This window comes from Rhynchophorus ferrugineus, unplaced genomic scaffold (assembly GCF_030347505.1).
Source record: "Rhynchophorus ferrugineus isolate W39M unplaced genomic scaffold, kcgeb_rfMv2 rfM10, whole genome shotgun sequence".
Lineage (NCBI taxonomy): Eukaryota > Metazoa > Arthropoda > Insecta > Coleoptera > Curculionidae > Rhynchophorus > Rhynchophorus ferrugineus.
This window is the reverse complement of record NW_027472589.1, coordinates 3,270,073-3,288,446: the sequence shown is the minus strand read 5'-3', so window position 1 is coordinate 3,288,446 and position 18,374 is coordinate 3,270,073. Positions and strand designations below refer to the sequence as shown.

At 38.0% G+C, this 18,374-nt stretch overlaps 1 protein-coding gene across 1 annotated transcript; it reads right to left on the bottom strand.

The window, feature by feature from the left end:
- Window positions 1–12,951: 12,951 nt before the first annotated feature.
- Window positions 12,952–16,722, bottom strand: LOC143203622 (uncharacterized). The gene is made up of 2 exons (XM_076415856.1): window positions 16,584–16,722; window positions 12,952–15,674 (listed from the first exon to the last, which is right to left on the bottom strand). The coding sequence occupies exons 1-2, from the start codon at window positions 16,593–16,595 to the stop codon at window positions 13,083–13,085; spliced, it is 2,604 nt and encodes an 867-aa protein (XP_076271971.1). The 5' UTR covers window positions 16,596–16,722; the 3' UTR covers window positions 12,952–13,082.
- Between the last annotated feature and the right edge of the window lie 1,652 nt (window positions 16,723–18,374).

Genomic DNA, 18,374 nt, shown 5'->3' with positions numbered 1-18,374 from the left:
GTCATTTCAGTTAATATTGGCAGTTAATAGCAGGCTATTGAAAATGTCAGTGATTATGAAGAATTTAATGCTGAATCGAATAGTGGTATTATAATTTTTATAGAAGATCTGGTTTTAAGTTATACAGTGAAAAAATCAATGGACTTCTGTGTATGTCGTATATTTGAAAGACAACATTCTGAAACAATTTTATAAGAACTATAATTTTTTTCATCTAAAAATACATATATTTTGAGAATTTTGTCTTAATCAAACCGTTTTTCTATGTTATATTTGTGTTTTTTTATTTTCAGGTTTATTTTCTCAACTTTTCTTTTTTTTAAATAATCACATGATAATGAAACTTACAGAGATTATAAAATTTTATAAGTCGAATCCGGTTGGAGGTATATTAAAATTTATACAATACAAATTTACAAATACAAGAGTGTGTGTGTACAGAAAAAAGGGAATTTTTCTGTATACATAGAAATTAGAAATTCTGATTCAATTTAACATTCTTTATTTTGATATGCGTATCTTTTGAATATTATTTAGCTACTTATGAGATAAAAATGTTGTCGATTTTTCGTTTGTATACAACGAGCTTGATAACTAGATGAAAAAGAAAGCAAGAGCATGGAAGATTAATTACCAAATACGTAACAGCATATATGGGGGACCATATGACAATTAGTATCTAATTATCGACTTATTTAGTTCGACAGAATAATGACGCTTACCGGGGAATTCCCCCCCAAAATTCCGTACCGTTGAATATATAGCGGACGGTAGGCTCGACAGACTGTTTCTGTTTATTTTTGACGTGTTAATATGATAGATGAATGACCGTGACTTTTCGCAGGTTCAAGTATATCCTGTTATGTGTTTAACATAATCATTTAATTACCTTAAAATGGGAAAATTCGGACTGTTTCGGATTCGTGAATCCATTCTTGGTCGCGTAAAATATTCCAAAAGATTTTTTTCACTCGTTAACATTTAGATTTTGTTTGTAATATCTACTTCCATGTACTGCGTGATAGTATATTAGATATAACGTTTGGTAATTCTTAATTTTCTTGAAAGATTTTGCTGAAAAACGTTTTCTTGCTTCAATGTAGTTTCTCGAAGGCCCAAATAAACGTTTATCACATGAATAAAAGTGATGAATTTAGTGATTTAACGATAAATAAAAAGTCTTGAGGCTTTTTCTAACTTTGCTTTACGCTGCCAATATCCTAATAACAAAAGTAAAACTACACTATCGTAAAACATACAAGAAAATTAATAGAATTGACGTGATTAGTGAGTATTCCAGACATAATGACCGTGGAATGTGGTGGAATACTGAATAAGTTTAAGTTAAAATACTTTAAGTAAAAAATATTTTTAGTAAAAGGTATAAAAATACTACAGACAATAACTGTAAACTGTGAGGATATTACTATTGACATCAAATGCTCTTTATTAACCACCGACTTCGAAAAATGAGGAGGTTCTATGTTCGGCTGTATATATTTATGTATATTCGCCGATTTATCCGTCAATTGTGGACCCATTTTCAAAATTTTTATTCGGAAGAGTGTACTTCCGAGGCGGTCCCATTGGAACCAAGTCGGAATCTGATGGAGGAAGGGGGAAAAGTTTTCACATAGTTTTTATCTAAAATAATCAGATATTTGAGTGTAATGTTATTGCTGAGCTGATATGATGGGAAATCAGTCAACGCAAAAGCCATTCAGTTTGCTTTTTAAGCACTAACTATAGCAAATAAGACCTCGTCCACAATATTTCTTGTGGACAACTGCTTCTATGGTGTAATTAGTTTAAAACATTTAGCTCTCAAACAGAGGTCGCGGGTTGTATTCTCTGCGTGAACAACATTTTTTGTTGTTCTATTTTAGTTAGAACATTTTTCAAATCACTTAGGCTGGCTAGCGGACCCCAAGGCCTCAAGTGCTCCTTATTTTCAGTCACTGTTTATTTATTCCTATTTTTCTTCATACGGGCTGCAACTTTACTTGGCCTATCTATTGTAATATTAAATAAAATAACTGCATAATTTATTGAGTAAATATCTAACACTAAAAAGAGAAAAATAATCAAACTTAAGATTTTTAACACAAAAAAAGTTTTAAAACAAAATATGTACATATTAATTGTTGTAATAACAAAATAAAAAATATAAAAGCCTCATTTCATCTTCAACTACACGTATTTTATATTCTACTATATACACACAATTTAGCTTAATACCCACCTAAACCTATTTATCTATTTACAATATTATTTTAACTACTACTAACTGAACACTCTGAAGTCACACTATATTGACTTCATGCACACTTGTACGATAAAACCCATCATATTATATTAAATATAATTTTTCATATTATTTGGTAACCGAAAATGGAACAAAATTATTAGGGACTTATATACACAATACGGACAAAACAAATGAGGCCTAACCTCAAATGTTACCAACAGCCTTATTATTACGCTTTTTGGGCATATTTGGAGTTACTTAAAATTGTAAATATACCGGCTGGTTCCCGCCTTGCAAGATTTAACCACATTTCTCTTAACCTTATCTGCCTTGGAACGAAAATACACAACCTGTTTGAGGTTTGTGTCATTGTTTAATTACACTAGGAACTCTCACACCATCGTTACACATTAGAATGTCTAATTATAACACAAAATGATTAAAATACTGTATAAATAAGACCTGTATCCAGACAAACCGACCAAAACAACTACGTCATGCGTAGATTTGTAACGTCAATTTTTCGTTCAAATCAATTTTTAGTTGTCTGGCCTATTACGAGGGTCACTATTGATATTTCGGGAATTGGCAACAATGTTGTCATGTGAGTCCATCTGATGGTTCCATCGTAAAGTTTGACATTTTTGACGTATTAAGTACTCATAACATTGGAACTGAATAGTGAATATTTTCGTGCGATGATTTTTTTACGATTTTCGACGTGGAATATCATAACAAAAGTGCATCAATCAACTTAATTTGACTTTTGGCGATGAAGCTCCATCCAAAACCACCGTGTATCACTGGTTTAGTGAATTCAATCGTGGTCGTAGTTCGATATCCGACGAGTTTCGTGAAGGTCGTCCAAAATCGGCTGTTGTGCCAGAAAACATCGATGCTCTCTGTGAAATAATTGAGATCGTCATATCACCTATTGTGAGATTGAAGCATTAGTTCCACCAGCATATATGCGATTTTACATAGACACTTAGCTGTGCACACAATTTGAAAATCGCTCAAAAAAAGGTCGTGTCGATTGGTGCAAAGATATGCTTAAGAAATTCAATCGCGGTGCTTCGAAAGACGTTTATAAAATCGTGACAGGTCAATCATGGATATATTCGTATGAGCCCGAAAGTAAGCAGCAGTCGATCTTATGGGTGTTCCAAGATGAACCAAATACAACAAAAGTTGTTCGCGCACGAAGCACTTCAAAGAAAATGGTGGCCTGTTTCTTCGGGAAAACTGGTCATATTGCAACAGAGCCTCTAGAGGATCGTAGAACAGTAAATTCTGATTGGTACACAAACATTTGTTTGCCAGAAGTCTTCGGTGAAATAAGGAAAATAAGGAGACGCCGGATTTTTCTTCATCATATCAATGCGAGCTCTCAAACAAGAGACTATTCAAAACATCGAATTGTAGGGTCGTCCGCCGTACAGCCTTGACTTGGCACCCAATGACATCTTTTTGTTTCCATCCGTGAAGAATAAACTGCGTGGTGAACGATTTTCATCGCCCGAAGAAGCTATTGAAACGTTCAAAAATCATGTTTTGAAGATACCTCATTCGGAATGGAACAAATGTTTTGAAAATTGGTTTAAACGTATGCAAAAGTGTATCGATCATCGTGGCAAGTAATTTGAAAAACAATAAAAATATATTCGCGGCATAACTATTTGTTTTTATTCCTATTCCCGAAATATAAATAGTGACCCTCGTAAAGGGAGGCGGTTATACTGTTTACGCTGTGACTGTATTTCAGTTCAAAACATAGTACTTCAGGAAGTTTTATGCAAATAAAGAGGACGACCGAACCTCATCGAATACTTGATGAGTTAAAATAAAAGCAGATTATTTCCGAACGTTATCCCTCCCGGTCGAAACGCCGATAAAACTTTAAATAATGGCAAGTGGCGCTCTCTCCGGGCACGCCACAATGAACAAACCCAAAACCATATGCAAATAGATGCTCTGACACAATTCCGCGGTTCCTTTTGCGGGGACGCCACCCCTTCCCCCTCGTCGTCGCTCTAATTCGAACCGAGGGGATTATCGCGTCGCGCTTTCAAACGGAACCGCCCCAAAGCCGTGGGGTTCGAACGGGAGACCGGAGGCTTATCGGTCGGGCGTCAGCCGCGGCCCATTGTGACGATTGACACCCGTGAAATCGCCCCGAGCGGGATAAGGGTTGCGAATTAAATGTTTCTCTCTCGGACGCCCGGGGCGATTGAACGTTTCGATTATCCTGTGGAACTTAACGTTATTTTTTTGTTGGCGATTAGGTTCGAGCCGAGTCTGCCGATATCTAGGCAGGAAGGTTTTAATTTTGTTGTTTAAGGGGGTGGTTTAATTTTATGAGGGTAGTTAATTAATTTTTTTAAATATATTTCAAAGTCTCCTTTTACCAACTAGGGGTTTATCTGGACTGGACCTATGTTTATCGTGGGCTCCGAATCACGGTCCTCGGCATTAAGCCTACCGACTGACGAGTGACCAACTTAGAAATCATCTCAGAAGACAGCCAGTCTAATCCAGCCTGGCTGGGGTTATTTTCCTTGTCGGATTTTGCACTATTGTTGCATTAAAAGCACATTGTAACATATAATGAACCTAAGGGGCGTTTTTGTTAGTTCCCATAATTTTTATCGAGCGTAGTCTACAATTTAACTAAAATATAACATTTTACTAATACCTTATACTCTTGTTTTCGCATTGTTTTCGCTTATTTGCTAATAATTTTGTCTATTAAATAATAAATAATTATACTACCTTAACACACTTTTGTAAACATAAAATTAACCTAAAAATTACTTCTTTAGCGACCGCTACGACCCTTTAGGCCACCACGCATTCACCTACAGCAGGTTCAAAGGCTGACAACGTTGGTGGATTGGTACCATATGGTTCCTGGCTGTAAGAGACCACCACGACGACTTCTCGCTCTTTTTTCTTTTCTCTACCCCCTTGTAATAGTACCACTTCCCCAGCGCTACCGTACTTCCTTTACCTAATCTAATATCCTGTCCATTCTCCCCTCTACCGCATGTATCAATTTAATTCGAAATAAACAAGTATTTCTTCAACTAGTGTTTTCAGCTCTCGTGCGGATCCCTTCCACAAAAATAGCAGGAGTATTCGGACAAACAATCCCATCGACAGCCACACATTTCGTCCGACCGACCAGACGAACATTCCTACACTTCCTAACCACAACTCTATGAAAAATGTCAAACTAGTTTGACTTCCTTTTACTACTTTTTTACTTTTTCCTTTACAGTCCTTTTACTGTCGTCTGTGTTTTATGGGTTCTGTCGACTTGGTCTGAATGAAAAATATATTTATAATCTATTCAAGGTTTATTTGTATATGCACCATCCAAATTTGTGACGTCAAAATGTCGCAATGTTGCCGCATCAACTCCGAGTTTTAGTTCGGTCTGGGGTTGACATACAACAAAATTCTAATCTAAATAAAATAATTGAACAAAAATGTTATCAAATATAATTAAAATTATAGTATATCTAAAAACTACAGTTAATTATACAGCCACAATAGTTTATAGGTTAATGTTATAATCTCTTATCACTATTGTTTTTAAGAATTTTGCATACAACCGAACAACTTTGACAGGCTCATTCGTTTACGTGTTCGAACTAATCAGACAGTATTGTGTCTCAATAAAATGAGAAGGAATATATTGTCTGATTCTAAAACGAATTTAGAAATTGCGGCAGGCAACATATTAAACATCTTGATGACGTATGTACAAATAAACTTTAATAGTCTTTTAGGGTAAAAATGATGTGGCTCGGTGAATGGAGGTAAATCGAAATGAAACAGTGGTGTTTACATAATGTGACCGTTATTTATTGGCAAAATAAAAAATGTGAAAATACAAATAAATAAAACGGATGGCAGCGGAGTTACCTGAAGACGAGGCTTGGGCAGTCGATGGTGGCACGTCTTAACCAAACGAGGGTTGAACACTGAATCACCGAAATACCCTTCAATAATATCCCAGATAAACGTGTCGGGGTTGCCGCCAGCTATTCGTTGTCGGGTTCCAGTTGGCACCCCGCCCGTGTTCAACATCTGGGATTATATTTCTGGGTATTTTGTAGACCGTTATTCCACGATGTAAAATTCGACATGCTCAAGGTCGCTACAATACTCCCCTGCCAGAATTTTACATAAAATTATTTGAAACAAAATGTGCTGTGTAAAATGGGCTTTGAAAAAATATGATAGTTCGAAACGGTTGTGGTTGGTACGGTGGCGATCTGGTACGGCTGTTGATATCTTCCGGTCCTACAGATACCGTTGCATCATCGTCGCTTTGGCACTTGAATGTGGTCCATCGACGACGTTGAAAACAAGCTATTCTTCAGACAGGGCTCCCGTAATCGACGCTGTGGGAGGATCGACTGTTCGACGACGTGGTAGCTTATTTTCTTCGACGACGAGACGTTAGCAATTCTGGTACTTCGGCGAAGACATAACGAGTCTACGGTGACTGCAATCGGTACCTAGCTTCTGGAGCTGCTCTGTGACTAATCCGTAGTCACATACGTTAGGTTAATTCAGAAAAAAAACAAATAACGACGGTATCCGACCGAAGCTGCCCAAAGCCTTTTAAATCAAAATATCTGCCATTATGACGGAGACGGCGAGCGAAGGAAGACATTATGATTTAAACATAGCGCCGAAAGAAATGTTTAGCCGAGACGTTGATGATTAAGCAGTGATGTAAAAATATTCCAAAAGATTGTGAAATAAAAATTTTGACAAAAAAAAAATTTAAAACATTAATTGGAAATAATGAAATTAATCGGAATAAAATGAAAATGAATCTTGAAGGTAAAATTGAAAAGGAATCGAATTAAAAATATTTAAAATTTTGAAACAAAAAAAATATAACGGCCACGTAAAATACACCATTTTCTACGTACCCTCCATTCACGAGTCCAAACCCAATTTTGCGAAAGATCACGTCGGGTTCACCACTTTAGGGTAAAAATGATGTGGCTCGGTGAATGGAGGTAAATCGAAATGAAACAGTGGTGTTTACATAATGTGACCGTTATTTATTGGCAAAATAAAAAATGTGAAAATACAAATAAATAAAACGGATGGCAGCGGAGTTACCTGAAGACGAGGCTTGGGCAGTCGATGGTGGCACGTCTTAACCAAACGAGGGTTGAACACTGAATCACCGAAATACCCTTCAATAATATCCCAGATAAACGTGTCGGGGTTGCCGCCAGCTATTCGTTGTCGGGTTCCAGTTGGCACCCCGCCCGTGTTCAACATCTGGGATTATATTTCTGGGTATTTTGTAGACCGTTATTCCACGATGTAAAATTCGACATGCTCAAGGTCGCTACAGTCTATATATTCAAATGTGTTTAAAACCATAAGTACTGGAAACAGTCATACATCAGCCCCAAGTGATTGAAATACCGATTACTAACTATATTTTTAAGAAGTAATTGAGCCAAATACGTATTCGTATTTCAATAACGAGTAACTCGGTTACTTATGTATCATTTAACGTTCTGAAACAATATATTTATCCACGTTTCTAGTATCCTTGCCTCCAAATAAAAACCGTTTTATTATTTCTTCCAATCCAAACCAAATACGGTAATTTACACTAAGCAAACAAGGCGGATTGTGGTTGTTTGTATTTGTCGCATAGTTCCGTGGCACATCTGGTGGCGTGTTCGAGCCGCTAAAATTAGTTCGACGACGTCGGAGGGTGGATATAAACTGGCGCGCCCATCGATCGCTCCTGATGAGGTACAACAGGTCAACGACAAGCTCGTTTGTCATCGGGGGATCAGTCAGTTTTCGGCGAGAGACAGCGCGAGGTTTCGAACTAATGACTGAGGATGTTCGTGGAGATAATGACTAGGGCACTGGTTACACAATAGTAGGAAGGTGCAGTTATTCTGTACCTTTATTTTGTTAAAAGTGATCAGTCGTCATAACTAATTTTCGAAACTATTTTTGGAGATTCACAGCCAGCATTCCGTAAACTTCGGTAGTTCCCTGCTGATTTTGCCACGTTGCAATCCATTTACAAACAATTGAGAGCTAGAATCCGACGAACTCTAGCGATCGTTTTGGGTTTAAAGACCTGATACTGATAATGGCTTTGTTTTGTAAGGTTAAGAATTCTGTTGATATAGTTTATTATAGTGTTGGGAACTATCGAGTGTTTAGTAATTGACTACTTTTTACTATCGACTGTTTCAGTCTCTATTTTTGGTTCGACTGATTTTGTTACTTTTTACTAGTGTCTGTTTCAGTCGACTGTTTTCAGTCATCTATTTTTGGTTCTACTAGTTTCATTCGACTGATTTTTTACGTTCTGGCTCTGTTGCTGTGTCGTTGATAAAGTGAGTCAAACTTAACGAAAGCAAAATCATAATAACTTGTATTTGTTGAAAGTAAGACAATGTCTGATTTATCATCCATCATTTGTTCCAGTATCTGTAAAGCTTAGCAATAACGTCATCAATAAAAGCTTGTGAAAATCATTCAAATAATCATCAAAAACATCGATTACGATAGTGGTTTAAAACAAAATGACGATATGAATATTAATTACAACATGGGTTGGCAGTTAAAACAGATCTTGTTGCTAGAAAAACGGTAATGAGCATAAAAGATGTAATGACATCCGCGTTCTTTAAACGAAGTACCGTCTTCAATGACACAGCGCAAAGAGAAACAACAGTTGGCACATTCGAGATAAAAATTTTTTTGGTCGTTGATTCATAAATTATTTCCTTCATCTCGTTGGATTTTTTCAAAAGTAATCTGTTACTTTCAATTATGAATAAAAGCGGTGAAATGTCAAGGCTGCGTCCGTTGAATTTACGAAAGAACCATCAAAACAGTTGTTATATTTTTATCTGGTCGTTCGAGGGAGTTATGCAAATTTTCTCGGCTATTTTCATATATTAAACAGATAATAAACTAGAATATTAATCGAGGTACCGAGAACAAACGATGGCTGATGATGTTGGATCGAGAATCAATGATGGTACTTGGATGTCATTTGGTTTATTCCGTTCTACTTGTTGAGTTGGTTCCTGAATGTTTTACGATTAATTACCAATGCTTATCGCTACGTAACTAATTAATAGCTGCACGATGACTTCGAAATCATATGGATAGACGAAGATTTTGCCTTAAAACATGAAATAAGGCTGCTATACAATACAGAGGCTGGACAACAGGCAGGATGTCAGAAGATTGAAGCGAATCAAACCACACGATGTTGCTTAGTATATGTGTCTTTTTTAACTTTAGCTTAACTGGTTTTAGTGGATTAGTTTTATTTTTATTTGAGATATACATACTGATGTATTAATCCCGTACAAGCCTTGCTTGTATATTAATGCAAGTGCAACATAGTAGTAGTAGTAGTGTGGCGATCGCCACAACCCTTTAGGCCAAAACGATTTCATCAACAAGTACAAAGGTTGGCAACGCCGGTGGATTGGTACCATGCAGTTCCAGGGTATGAAAGACCATCACGACGACGTCTCGCTCTCTTCTCTTTTCTCCATCCCCCTGTAATAGTACCACTTCGCACAGCGCTACCGTACTTCCTCTACCTAACCTAATATCCTGTCAATTTTCCCGTCGACCACATGTATCACTCAATATCGAAATAAACAATTGATAATTAAACCAGTGTTTTTCAGTTCTCGTGCAAATTCCTTCCAAAAAAAAAAAAATAGTAGTGAGTGTTCTGACAAATAATCGCAGCGGCAGCCACACATTTCGACCGACTGACCGACCCGACGAACATTCCTACAATTGGTGACCCCGACGTGATTAAAGTGCCTAACAGGTAAATCAACTCAACATAAGCCACTTAACACGTGCATGGAAGGATAGCACGAGGAACGGAACCCATCAACATCACATGGTCGACGTTATCCCACGAGACTAGCGTGATGGACGAAAACCACAGAAGCCCACCCTGTATACCATCAACACATGTACACCCTCGCATCACGAGACGGGACACGTAACATACTTATAGGTACCCTCAAACAAAGCTAAGCGCCCCAAGACTAACGACGTCCTGCTACAACTCCGATGGCAGCTGATCCCGTAAAACTCCTCGCTCAGGTTGGGATCCCCATCTCATCAGCAGTCCCCGGGCGTTTGTTTGCGTGATTGCGGGTGCACTCCGGAACTTGCACCACATGTAGGTACGTTCCACGGCAGTACCACTAGGAGGGGAGTTATGTGGCGATCGCCACGACCCTTTAGGCCAAAACGTTTTCATCAACAAGTACAAAGGTTGGCAACGCCGGTGGATTGGTACCATGCAGTTCCAGTGTATAAAAGACCATCACGACGACGTCTCGCTCTCTTCTCTTTTCTCCATCCCCCTGTAATAGTACCACTTCGCACAGCGCTACCGCACTTCCTCTACCTAACCTAATATCCTATCAATTCTCCCGTCGACCACATGTATCACTCAATAACAAAATAAACAAGTGATAATTAAACCAGTGTTTTTCACTTCCCGTGCAAATTCCTTCCAAAAATAGTAGTGAGTGTTCTGACATATAATCGCAGCGGCAGCCACACATTTCGACTGACCGACCCGACGAAAATTCCTACAGTAGTAATAAATTAATTTGTAAATTAAGATTGTACTAAGCATATCTAACGTATAAAAAATATTTATATTTGGTTCCAAATCTGCACTGAAACATCTTTTTCATTTAACCAGTTTCTGTTCCTAGCATCTTAAATGTTGCCAGTCTCTTTCTCACTCAAGATTGATTAAATAAAAATAAGATTTAAATTACAAATTAGACAAACTGGAAATTAATTTGTCATCGCGTCCTTATATAAAATGGTGTAATGTTATAAATATAAGTGATAAAGAAGAACGAATCTATAATATACCGAGACGATATATTAATAAATATATTTCCAAGAAATTACACAAGAATCAATCAATATGCCAACAAATTAAAAGTGAATCGGTTTACGTTATGTTCAATAAGGTCGGTCTTTCATGGGAACTGGAATATTTTTAATTGGAATTCGTCGTTTTTTTCTCCATGTTTTGGTTTTGATGGATGTGATGAATGCACTCGTTTATATTAACGCTGATTAACGTAAACAGACACATGCAACGCGATGTTTGACTGAAGAAGAGAATTATTGGTTGGGTTGATATATTTCTTGGGGAGGCATAATATAAACATTGTAATTTGATAGATTTTTAATTTATTTTGCTTCATTTCAGACCGTTCAATAACTCGTTTTTTTCTGGATGATGTGTATATACAGAAAAAATTATCCCTGGTTATTAATTTCTGAACTGTTTGAGATGACTGAAAAGTAATTGCGGTTTTATTTATAGTACATTTTTCTGTACATAGTACAAATGTTTCCATCGTAACAAATTCTATATTACGTTATATTTTATGAAAGCATATTAAACAAAAAAAACTATTCCTTTACTTGAAAACTGAGTTATTCAAGAAATGAAGTGGCTACTGGTTGAACGGCAATACAAAGCGACACGGGGGGTTCTTATCTATTAGAAAACATTTATTTCGTTTCTACAGCTTATAGTTCTAATAAAATTATGTTTTGAGTATCGCCTATACAATCGTCCGCCAGTTGGCCGTTGAAAAGCTTCGAAATGGAAAAGGAAACTACCGTTGTATCATCCGTTATTATAAAAATCAATAGTAGCGTGGATAAATAGACAATCTTCCCTAGCGATGAATTGTTGAGGATGACACGTTAGTATATATAATTTCTATATAAAAAAGTAACTTTAATAACACATTTTATGTTGAGCTATTACCTTACACTTACTATAGAAGATGTGGTTCTTTATATCAGTATTATTATTTTATATTAGTAGGTAGAAAAATACATCTCTTCATCCAAAATAGAAAAAAAACATCAGACATTCCAATGGGTCAAATTTAATGAAATAAAATGATAAATTGTATTTGTTGAAGGTAAGACTGTGTTATCTCAAGGCATCTTTATAGATATTCAAATTGCTGAGATTTGTTTTTTTCTTGCAATTTAGCTTTTGGTATAACTTGCACCAAGCTACAAACCTTGATTTTTGATAATTTTTGAATGATTTTACGATTTATTATATATGTATATATATATATATATATATATATATATATATATATATATATATATATATATATATATATATATGCCTAATACTCAATTGTCTAAAATAATGTAATATAATGAATATATATAATATAATATAATGAAAAAAGAATTTAAAAAAACAAGTTCTCACTTAAGACTTTCAACGATTTTACGTTTTGATAGTCTTTTAGAGTCTTTCATATCAGAATCATTACTTCATATCACTAGATAAAAAAAGGTCAGCATCGTAGAAATAATATCATTTTACCCAAATTAGAAAAAATATCAGACCTTGCAATGTTATAGTGGGTCAAACTTAACCAGAAAAACTTAAGAAAAGTTATAATAAATCGTATTTGTTGAAGGTAAGACGGCGTCTGTTTTCATCATTTCAAATCATTTCAAGACATCTTGTTTTTGGTGCACTTCAACTTTTAATATCGCAACATTTCAATTTTAATAATTTTATAACAGTTAACTTACTTAGTTTTACTAAAATAATGAAAAAAATAAAACAAAACTGATTTTATCGAGTTTTTATTGATTCGTACAACTAATCATTATAGTAAAAACATTGTAAAATTAATCATTACTGTGTATTCACAAAAAAAGCGTCAATATTCTTATGGTTACTGACTAGAAACGAATTATTTCCTTATTCTTTCTTCTTCTGTTCGGTCTTCTTCTTGGGCGAACGGTCCAGTCTCAGACCGGAGTGGCTCAATTCTTTGGACAGGTCGACTTCTTTGACCAGAACACCGGAGGTGATGGATCCGGACGAGTACGAGCCGGAGGAACTGCTGGACGATCCGAAAGAACTGCCGGATCCGAAGGAACCGCTGGATCCGAACGATCCCAGGGAACCACCCGCACCGAAACCGGACAGTCCGCTACCCCCGACGCCAGCCAGGGCCAAATCGGCTGAGGAACCTCCGAGACCGAGGCCTCCGGAACCGCCCAATCCGTATCCGCTGGCGTAGACTCCTCCGCTTGGCAATGACGAAGATACCAGGTTCAAGCCGGAAGATCCGCTGCTTGAGATGATTCCTTGCGATGGGATGCTGACTCCTCCGGAGCCGAGCGACGATCCGGACGAGATCACGCCCAAACCGGACGAGGAGACTCCACCGAGACCACCTAGGTTGTATCCGGAGCCGTATCCGCCGAGTCCGTAGCCGCTAAGTCCTCCAACGCCACCGAGACCGCCCGAGAGGGAGGAAGAACCCAGAGAACCGGCGGAGAGGGCGTCGAGAGATGACCCGGAGAGGGATCCCAGGGAGCCGGATGATCCCAAGGCGAGGGAGCTAGATCCCGCCGCTCCCAAAGCGGCAGAGGCTGAGTTTTGGGAGTGGACGTTGTAGCCGACGGCATAAGAAGCAAGAACCGGCGAGGTGGCCTGTACGCTTACTTTGGGTTGGACCACGACTGGGATCTGTTTCTCGACGGTGATGGTACGTTCGTAGGTGACTGGTACCGGGACCTTCTTGGTGACGGTGACTGGGTATGGTTTTGGAATCGATACAGGTACTTGTTTGACGACGGGTACTGGTACTGGACGGTCGACATGAACGGCGTATGGTACTTTCCTCTCGACAGCGTATGGCACTCTCTTCTCAACGACAACAGGTACCTTTCTTTCCACCGTAACAGGGTATGGACGGTCGATATGTACGGGTACTGGTACCTTAACTTGAACGGGCACCTGTTTAATTACTTGTACGGGATATGGACGGTTAACGTAGACGGGGTAGGGTACTTTCTTCTCTATATGGACCGGTACAGGCTTGTCGACTGGCACTGGAACTTTGTATGGTACGGCTACGGGTACTTTTCTTTCGACAGTGACAAAAACTGGACGCTCGACAGTGTAGGGTACTCGTTTCTCGACGGTGACCTGGTAGGGTTGTGGTACCGGGATGCGAACTGGTACCGGGCGTTCTACTGGTACCGGTAATTGTTGGGTGACGGTGACTGGTACGGCTTTTTCGACCGGAACGGGTACGTTTACTCTCTTCTCTACGGTGTATGGTACAGGGCGGTCGACTGGTACTGGAACTGGCCTGTCTACGGACACGGGTACCCTACGTTCGACGGGTACGGGTACGGGACGATCGACGTGTACGGTGACTGGTACTTGTTTCACGACGGGTACCGGGTAAGGTTGTGGTACCGGTACTTGGACGGTGTTTCCTTGCACGACTGTTTGTACTTGTCTGGGTTGGGAGACGGTGACGGCTGGTACCAGAGACACGGCGGGAGACTGTACTACGCCGACGGATTGTCCCAGAGCCGAGACGACACCTCCGGAAGTAGCAACAACATTGCTAGAAGACTGGCTGCCAGCGGAGAAGGATGAGGAAGCTTCCAACGATTGGCTAGCGCTGAGGGCGGCTTCGGCGGATCCCAGAGAGACTCCGGAGCTTCCCAGGGCAAGGCCGGACCCCAGGGAACCGAAAGATCCCACCGATTCGAAACCTGAACCTACTCCAGAGCCGGAGACTAGACCAGCTGAGCCCACGGATCCCACGGATTCGTAACCAGAACCAAGTCCGGAACCAGAGACCAGACCAGCTGAGCCTACGGATCCCACGGATTCGTAACCAGAACCAGACAGTCCGGACGATCCTAGAGACTCAAAAGATGAACCGGCTCCGGAAGAGGAGAAACCAGCGGAACCGAGGGATCCCGAAACACCGGAAGATTCAAGGAGAGAGCCTGAACCGGAGGACAAAAGTCCCGCCGATCCGACTGAGCCGGCGAGTCCTGAAGATGATCCCAAAGACTCGTAGGAAGCACCGGATCCGGAAGCCGAGAAACCGGCCGATCCCACGGATCCCGCGAGACCGGATGACGATACGGATCCCGCGAGGCCTGACGAGGAGAGAAGACCTGAGGATCCGATGGATCCTGCCAATCCGGAAGCTCCCGCAGATTCAACCAGTGAGCCTGAACCTGACGAGGCGCTGAGTAACCCGGATGATCCTAGGGATCCCGCGGAGCTGAGGTCCAGGGAGCCGGCGCCCCCGGAAAGACCGGAGAGTCCGGAAAGACCTCCGGAGCTGGAGCTGGAGAAGTAGGAGCTGGATTGACCGAAGGAGTTGCCGGAGTTCAGGAGTGAGTCGGCGCTGTTGTATCCAGAGTTCAGGATGCTGCGTTTGGACTGATCATTTGATGGTTTCTTGATTTCTTTCTTCTGGTTTTTCTCGGCAGCAAATGCCACTGCTAGGCACAGGGCTAGCACAAGCGCCTGCAACACAAAGGTTAATGATGGTACATTCATAGTTTTAAAGTAGATGCTCAATAATTTGTATAATATTAGAGATTTGGAGATGTTAATCCAAGAATCTTCAGCTATAATCTCCAATAAATTATCTGTGAACAACAGCTGACAACTGTAGATTAAAAAATCAAATTGTTTGTTGAAAATAACCCATCTCATAGATCTGACTGATTGCAGAAGAGACTGACTGAGTATGGTTAAACGAATCTTGGGTTCAAGAATCTTCAACTATAATCGCCTAAAAACTCTATATGAATAACAGCTGCCTGAAGATCAAAACTCGAAAGAAAACCCTATGCAGCACAAAGATACTTTTCTTTTGAGATTGCTGTTAGATTATTTAGCTGCAGCTATGTCGGTACTATTATCACGAAAATGACCCATCTCATAGAACTGACAGATCAAAGAAGAGATTGGATGACTGAGGTTGAAGAATCTTCAGCCATAATCTCCTAAAATATGAAAAACAATTGACAGAGACATGCACTACAAAAATATTTCAACTCTTTTTCTTTTGAGTCTGCTGTTACAAGATCTAGCTACTGCTGCAGCTGTTTCAATAATATAGTCACGAGAATGATCCATCTCATAGATCTGACTGACCAGGGTTGAATTAATATATAAATTAACAATCCAAATTAAAAAGTAACAAAATCGAAAAAAGCAAATTATGTTTTTATAAAAAATGCAATATTTTAAACAGTATGACATAATACGACAACAACCTGACGGAAAATTTGGAAAAAAATAAGCGCTAATGAATGATACCCATTACAAAAAAAATACCAAAAAAAAAACAGCGAGGAAAACCCAATATCCCGGAGACAAGGGAACCCGAATGAACCGGCTGATAATAGACATCTAATTAGCACTTACTGTAGCTCGCATTTCTGTTCTTTAATCGCCAAACACTGACAACAAACTGACGATTGTACCCAAATCTGACCACGTATTTATATTCAGCCTCTTAGCCGGTTATTTGGGAATCATTAGCATCCCGTGCTATATGTCAACGATATTAACAGCCTAAAACTGCCGTACGCCGCGCGCGTTAGAAGGAAAAAACATCATCGTTGAGGTAATCGAAAGAAAAAATGACAATGTCACGGTTCAATTCGGATCGGATCGTTGGAAATCGGTCCAATCAAAGTTTAATATGTTTATGTCAACGGGTATCAGGTCGTGGCAATGTGAGATATGTAGATAGAATAGAATGTGAAAGCTGCAAGGATGATCTGAGGGGTCAGGCATCGTTATTTTTCGAAAACCGCTTGATATTTGTGGTTAAGATTCCCACAGGGGCAAAACTATTACAGCATCAAGGTTGGAGGTGTCACCGCCTAGATTCGGTTGCAGCGATTTACATAGACAATGCATCGTCAATTGGAACACATTTCTTCATTGTGATCGTCGGTTTTTGTAGGTATTAAATTGCTCAACCACAAAGGTTACTTTTAAGAAATATTTTTCTGATTTGTTCAATTTTGTATGTGTTAGATTTGGAATATTTTCTTGATTTACCTAATTTCTGCATTACTTTTATCTTACTGCATGGCCTTTCAGTTATTTATCTTTTCTATATTACGTAGACAAACATAATCTGTTTACAAGTATTAATAATTGAAATGTTAGATCTGAAATATAATTTTAGCCTATTCTAAATATACCAATTGATTCAAGAAACATTTGGATTTAGTTTGAAGCTCAACTACTTATTAAAATATTTTACAACTGTTAATCCTATCTTTGAGATACACTATATTGATTAATCAAATATATTAGATTTGAAATATAATTATAATTATGTTTATTTCAGGTGTGTTAATATCATTAGGTTAGTGTACAGCATTTTAATTAGATTTTCTACATTAGTTTTATCTTACTACATGGCCTTTCAGTTATTTATCTTTTCTATATTACGTAGACAAACATAATCTGTTTACAAGTATTAATAATTGAAATATTAGATCTGAAATATAATTTTGGCCTATTCTAAATTTACCAATTGATTCAAGAAACATTTGAAATTAGTTTGAAGTTCAACTACTTATTAAAATATTTTACAACTGTAAATAATTCTACTAATCCTATGTTTGAGATATACTAAATTGATTAATCAAATATATTAGATTTGAAATATAATTATAATTATGTTTATTGCAAATGTATTAATATTATTAGGTTAGTGTATAGCATTTTAATTACATTTTCTACATTACTTTTATCTTACTACATGGCCTTTCAGTTATTTATCTTTTCTATATTACGTAGACAAAAAATAATCTATTTAGAAGTATTAATAATTGAAATGCTAGATCTAAAATATAATTTTGGCCTATTCTAAATCTACCAATTGATTCAAGAAACATTTGAAATTAGTTTGAAGTTCAACTACTTATTAAAATATTTTACAACTGTAAATAATTCTACTAATCCTATGTTTGAGATATACTAAATTGATTAATCAAATATATTAGATTTGAAATATAATTATAATTATGTTTATTGCAAATGTATTAATATTATTAGGTTAGTGTATAGCATTTTAATTACATTTTCTACATTACTTTTATCTTACTACATGGCCTTTCAGTTATTTATCTTTTCTATATTACGTAGACAAAAAATAATCTATTTAGAAGTATTAATAATTGAAATGCTAGATCT